General features: G+C 35.1%; 1 protein-coding gene across 3 annotated transcripts; it reads right to left on the reverse strand.

Annotated features, from left to right (window-relative positions):
* Positions 1-394: 394 nt before the first annotated feature.
* On the reverse strand, positions 395-4,647 carry LOC144551631 (chaperone protein dnaJ A6-like). 3 transcript variants are annotated; one of them, XM_078299690.1, is made up of 8 exons: positions 4,484-4,647; positions 3,767-3,949; positions 3,146-3,317; positions 2,684-2,822; positions 2,424-2,557; positions 1,903-2,045; positions 1,350-1,548; positions 395-993 (listed from the first exon to the last, which is right to left on the reverse strand). In XM_078299690.1, exons 2-8 carry the CDS (start codon positions 3,914-3,916, stop codon positions 656-658), a joined length of 1,275 nt encoding a protein of 424 aa, XP_078155816.1. In that variant the 5' UTR covers positions 3,917-3,949; positions 4,484-4,647; the 3' UTR covers positions 395-655. The 3 variants fall into 3 exon arrangements, with proteins under 3 accessions (XP_078155816.1, XP_078155817.1, XP_078155818.1); XM_078299691.1 differs by having other exon boundaries at positions 4,459-4,584; XM_078299692.1 differs by having other exon boundaries at positions 4,389-4,577.
* Between the last annotated feature and the right edge of the window lie 1,937 nt (positions 4,648-6,584).

Here is a 6,584-nt window from a genome sequence, read left to right on the forward strand (position 1 = left end):
AACAGCATTATCGATATATTTTTTACCTAACAAACTCGCGTACAAAAATTACTAAAGATCAATCAAGAGAATTTTTTCCAAAAAGCAATAAATTCGTTCCTTTTTTTTCTCAGATAAAAGTTTTTGAAAAGCAGCATTAGGAGTCGATTGAATTGAATCTACTTAAAAGCATTATTACCAAATTTCAAACTATGATCCTATCTTCTTTGTTTTTATCAAATTCAATCATTGCAGCGAACATAGAAAAGTTAACATATTGTACAAACTTCTTTTTCCTTATTAACTTGGGCAAATTACTAGCAACGAAAAAAATGCACCTACGAAATTGTCATGCAAGCTTTTGTATAATTGCATAAAACCCACCCAAAATCAAATAAATTTGGCAATAAAAAAAGGATTAGAAAACGACCCAACTATGACAAAAAAAGGTACAACAAAAGGACCTCCCTACAACGGAAAATGCAGTACACTTGCTACTAGGCAACTACCCTTTAGTCCTTTACCTATTGCGTCCGTCCATAAAACAACAAAACCAAAAACATTAAATCACAACCAACAAAAAACATACATCACCAGCAAAACAATACCACCTCGCCATAAACAACCAAAACATAGGTGTAAGTAGGTTGCAGATATTATTATTTATTTTCCTAACTTATTGCTGGGCACACTGTACCCTGGGCCCCGCATCGTCATCCTCATCCTCATCATATGCCTCTCCATGGTGGTGGTGCTGCTGCTTGCGTCGCATCTCCTCCTCCATGTTGACATCAGTTAAGATTGTTTCCTCGCACTCATCCAGCTCCATGTCTGATAGCTGGGCTGCACTGCTAGTGGGCCGCATTGGGAGGGCCTTCTCAAGGAAAGAGCACTGGTCACGAGTGAGCAGGCCGGAGTCAGGAAACTCAACTTTGAACTGAATGTAGAGGCGCCCCTTCATGAAGGGGCGGCCATGGTGCGGCATCCCCTCGTCATTTATTGCCTTGTATTGATCTGTGTGTTTACACAAGTAATGCCTTTCAGTACGATCATTATTTTTTCATTAAAGATTGCATGTTTCGCGGGTACACTAATAGAAAATAACTTTGACCAATATGCCTCTGATATCGAGACTTCGTCCAATCCCAAATAAGACTCACTTCTCACCAGTATGTAGATTACTACATACCCAATCTAAATTACAAATACTGATAATATATACACGACCAGAACACTGTTGAAATTTACATATTTCATCCAGACATATTTACACAGTCCAAAGGCATCAATTGTAACAGGGACGTTTGCATAGGTACCGTGATAAAATGTTACCTCTTGTGAAACGAGGTACAAGGGAAGAGAGTGCATACCAGGCTTGATAACCTCGCCCGGATTGGACCTAATAAGCAGCTGGCGGCTGTCAAGATGCGTGAGAGCGAACTGGAAGCCGCAGAGTGCCTCAGTGAGGCTGAGTGTGTGTTCCACAAAGAGGTCATCATACTTTCTCTTGAACTTGGGGTGCTCCTTTTGTTGCAATACAAAGACTATGTCTCCTGTCACAGTGTCAGGCTGTAAAAAACACAAGATGCCATCAATAAATAAAAATTAGTGAGAAGGCTCAAAATCAATCTAGTACAATTAGTCAAAAAAATATAAAAGCAGTTAAGTTCAATTAAACTAATACATTAATTTCAGGTCAAGTTCTGACTGAAATCCCCCCCAGCACATTATTGGTAATAAACTTTTCAATTGAACACTAATTGAGTCCATTTAGCTTCAATTCCAATTTCTAAACTAATCTGGTTCAATTGGCTTCAAGTCCTACAAAATAGCAAATTAAAAGAAAAGAGAACACCAACATTGATATTTCTGATAGCATGCAGAAATATCAAATAACAATAACAATAAGAAAATTGAACTGACAGCTTCGTCAGCCTCTCCTTGGAATGTGATCTTCTGCCCATGCGACATGCCTTTCTCGACATGAATTTCTACAACCTTCTTCTCCTGGACAACTTTGTTAGCCTTGCACTGGGAACACTTGTCCTTCTCGCTTATGACCTCACCTGCAAATCAATGGCAAGTCAAGTTCAAACCATATAGAGATAGTATGCGGTTTCAGAATTGTAACAGAGATTCAGAAAACTAGAAAGAATTGATTTGCATTTCATTCCTTGTTTTCTGATTACAATTGTAGCCTTTTTTCTTATAATGTTTTACAATAGCACTCTAAATAACTAACAGACTAACAGATTCTGTTTTAATATGTTTAACTAGTCAAACACTGAGCTTTGCCTAGTCAACATTTTGTCCAATGCTAATTCTATTAGATAGCCTAAGAAAGCCAGTACCATGCATCCAAATACAACATTATCTATAAAAACCCAGGTATGCTAACCCCTGGAGTAGATATGAAAGAAAACAAATGATGAAGTCAAAGAAACCTGAGCCTCTGCATTCAGAACAGACATGTTGCATTTGTTGGATCATGCCAGGTCCGATCTGTCTGGTGACTGTCCTCACACCACTGCCATGGCAACCATTGCATCTTCCTGAATTTCCACTTTTTGAACCTTTTCTGAAATTGAGAATGACATAGTAGCGTTCAATGAATTTTGTACCAATGTTATGTTTCTTGACTTCAACACAAATATTTTAATAACAACAACCCACTACAAATTAGTATAAAATTAAACATATATACCCTTTACATTTCTGGCAGAGCACATTCCTTGAAAGAGAGAGCTTTTTGGTGGTTCCATTGTATAGTTCTTCAAGGGACACCTTAAGAGCATGTACTACATCTTCCCCCCTCTTCTGCCGGTATCCTCTCGAGCTTCCACCTTTCATTAAAAAAAGAAAGTAGCTAAATTTAGAACCCGAAGAATAAAATTCACATCATCTACAAAAACAACCTTCGGCTACCATCAGCACTACCACAATAACCAGTGATAGCATTAATAAGCTCACATGAAAAAGGGATTTCTTGTATATCATTGGTTAATCTTATATTCAGGCATGCTAAGTCAGTTTTAGTTTAAGCTTTATTCATTCTTACAGGTAAATACCCAAAGTGGTTTCTTAAAAACATAAGGAATGATATGTCTTACTAACAAAGAAGTAATATAAATTAGTAACACCAAAAAATATCTGCATGTAATATTACCACCAAACGAACCACCACCACCAAAGAACTGCTCAAAAATATCAAAAGGACTGTGGCCAGAGGCACCCCCTCCTCCCATTCCCTCTTTAAGAGCATCTTCCCCATATTGGTCATATATCTCCCTCTTCTCTGGGTCACTCAGAACCTCAAATGCTTGAGCCAACTCCTTGAACTGTTTAATCAAAAATATCAAAAACTACAAGAAAGGGGCAAACTATACATGCAACCCCAGTTAGAGCTAAATTTATTTCATATTTTGCCACACAGCTGGAAAAATCGAAACATTGTATACACCCTAGCTCAACTTAAAATAAAGCTCCTCACCTTGTGAAATATTGCAATTTACCATCGACACTACCCCACCCATATATATCAGACATAAACATTATATTGTTATTTCCAAAGAAGAAATTGAGTTTCATGTTGATTCTAACTTTTTAGATCACCTAACCAGTTTCTTTATTAGAAAGAAAAGAGGGTATGGTTGGGTATTATTATCTAATAAGTACTTCCCTCTTTACAGAAACAATCAAACAAAAGAAATTTATCATTTCACAGGCACGCATTAAAACATTATCCTTTAATGCCAAGAAAATATGAAATTTTAGCTATTTGTTTTACCTTCTCAGGATCACCACCCTTATCAGGGTGATTCTTCATGGCAGCTTTCCTGTAAGCCTTCTTAAGTTCATCTTGGGATGCACTTTTCGGTACACCAAGAACTTCATAGTACTTGGTGCTGTTGCTTTTCTTAGGTGCACGCCCGAACATGGCTGCTAATCTCTATTCAGTTCCTTCTGTGACCTAGAAAACCACAAAATTGAGGAGACAAGTCATTTCTAATTAAGATAACAGCAAACATAACTAAGTATAGAAAAACTACAAACTATATTTAGGCAACAAACAAAAAAGTACATAAATAACATCCTAATATTCACGGTATCTGCATCTAAGTCTTTGAAAGGATAAAAAGGGATAGTAATAGTCATCATTTCTGAAACCCCAATCACTAATTTTTTTCTTCTCTCTCAAGTTTTCCCTATTCTTCCACCAAACCCCAAATAAAAGTCACCATTTTTCCAAATATTTTAATTGATCTGAAGCTAAGAAGTAAATATCTAACTTGCTTCAAAATCAGAATCTTAACATGTAATATCAAATGTAATATCAAATGCAAAATATGCAACAAACACACGATTTCGTAGGGGTTTCTCATTAACTAAGCAACTTTACAAGGCTATACCAGAGAAAATATGGAGCAGTATCTAACTCTCTATCACAATCTTTACTAAATTGAGAAGAAAAGAATTAACCAAATAAAAGTAATTCTGAAAGGACCTGGAGACAGACGAAACAACCAAAAGGGAAACCCTAATTTGATCGGTGGAGGTGCCCCGCTCCGCACGGAGAGATAGAGACGACGAAAGAGGGGGAAAGACTTGGCAGCGGAATTGACAACTTTATTAGTAAATGTACTAGCAATTTCTATTTAGACGTGGTACAGAAATGGTAGGAAACTTTGTGCTTATATGGGTCCTGATGGGAAGGAACTAGACAGTCAATGTCTAAGGTAGGTACGGTTTAGACCAGATCTTTGAAATAACTGTTAATCGGAGTATTGGAGTGTATATAAAAGTTTGCGGAATTGGAGCAGTTACCTTACCTGTACTGTACAACTAGGAACAAGTATCCTCTCTTACACCAAAAAAAAAAAAAAAAAAAACAAAAAACAAAGAACCCTCTCCGGTACCTGTATAGCTGTACTAGTCGCTCTGCGATTCAGATCCAATGCATTACCTGACCATGTAGAGTGAGATCCCTATCGTTCATTTTAATCTAGCACAATCTTAAAACGGACCATTATATTTTAAATAGACACCAAATTAAATTTGAATTCATATCACTTTGACACGAATATTGAAAAATTGAAACATAGATGATGTGTCAATTATAATATTAATTAAGAACTGGTGGAAACGATATTAAGAATTCAGTGAAGCAATAATAAGATTTGAGTTGTTTTGGTGCTCTGGTAAAAAAAAAAAAAAATTATGTTACATCTGAAGTAGTTCAACGGTCAAAATCTTTGACAGTTAGAGTTGGAAAACGTCTGAGGAATTGTAGTTTGACATAAATACTCTTGTTATAATAGAAACTTTAATAAAAAATGCCGTGTCATATCATATTATGTTGTACATATCTAAATATGTGCTACATATATATATAGTTTGCTAGAACCTCCGTAGTGTACTTTAACTGAAATTGAAAATAGCATTAACGGTTGCTAGTGTTGTGAAATGATACACTTAAACACACATTCAATATAAAAAAGAAAAAGAAAAAAAGGATGATGATTAATGCTTACCAAGTAAAATAGTTGTTGCCCCCCTGCTCTAAGTATGAGAGACAAAAAGAAAGAGATATATTGCAAGTATATATATTTTAAAAGCATTTTCTTTTAGCTAACTTATCCATTAATCAATCAGTTCTAATTTATTTTGAGAATTAAAAACAAGAAATTAGATCTATTATTGTCTGTTCTTGCTAACTTTGGTGTGTGTGTGTGTGTGTGTGAGGGGGCAACTAAATTTCTAAAATTAAAGATATATACTAAGAAAAGAAAAATCATAATCATAGAGGGGTCAAGTCTTCTTTGTTTAAGTATAAGCTTTAGAGACCAATCATAACACTAATATTTTCTTGACAACTTTATGGGCGAGGCAACAAATGTAGGGAGCAACTAAAATTCTAAAATTAAAGATATTAAGAAGAAAATTTCATAAACAGCATGTGTTAAAAAAATGTTTTTGAGATTCATTATATGGATCAAAATAAAATGTGAATTGGGCTATTAATGGGTCAATGTGTTATTTTGGGCTGTATGGACGTGTGAGCCGAATTTAGATATGATTTAATCTATTTTGGAAAACTTTTCTCTTCACTTTCTCTATGCTTTTTAAATGTTTTTTGGAAATTTTTGCATATATTGTCAAATTATGAGAGGTAATTGAACTCTCGACCTTTAACTTTTTAACAATTTTAAAATATGCCAATTATACTACTCTTCTTTCTCTATATTATTTATAAATGTGATTTATAGAAAATTATCTATGCATCTTTTTAAAGGAGGCAGAGATGTGAACGATACAATTGCACACACATGTATTTACGAGTACAAAACCCTAAGTCTTCCATAGAAAGAAGAGTGAAAAAATTTCCAAACCTAGAAAGAGATCGTCATTTGTGGTGCTAGCACACAATTCACGAGTTCTAATTATTCGTGTGGATACCAATAGAGATGGAACTGCCATTGTTAAATATTATGCAATGTTAACGATCTTCGAAAACTGCAAGCAAGATGAGTAAAAATAAAAAAACCACACACAAATTATCATTAAACGTGAAACACTATTTTGCTATATTGTTTCTCTAGAAGCAT

This window comes from Carex rostrata, chromosome 3, assembly GCF_964058835.1.
Source record: "Carex rostrata chromosome 3, lpCarRost1.2, whole genome shotgun sequence".
In the NCBI taxonomy this organism is placed as follows: domain Eukaryota; kingdom Viridiplantae; phylum Streptophyta; class Magnoliopsida; order Poales; family Cyperaceae; genus Carex; species Carex rostrata.

What these genes read in the sequence shown, in the direction of transcription:
- LOC144551631 (XM_078299690.1), bottom strand. Translation starts at nt 3,916, where the DNA reads ATGTTCGGGCGTGCACCTAAGAAAAGCAACAGCACCAAGTACTATGAA. An exon ending in CTCTGCCAGAAATGTAAAGG is followed by an intron (nt 2,558 to 2,683) that starts GTATATATGTTT and finishes TCTCAATTTCAG; the next exon opens with AAAAGGTTCAAAAAGTGGAA. An exon ending in TTCTGAATGCAGAGGCTCAG is followed by an intron (nt 2,046 to 2,423) that starts GTTTCTTTGACT and finishes ATTGATTTGCAG; the next exon opens with GTGAGGTCATAAGCGAGAAG.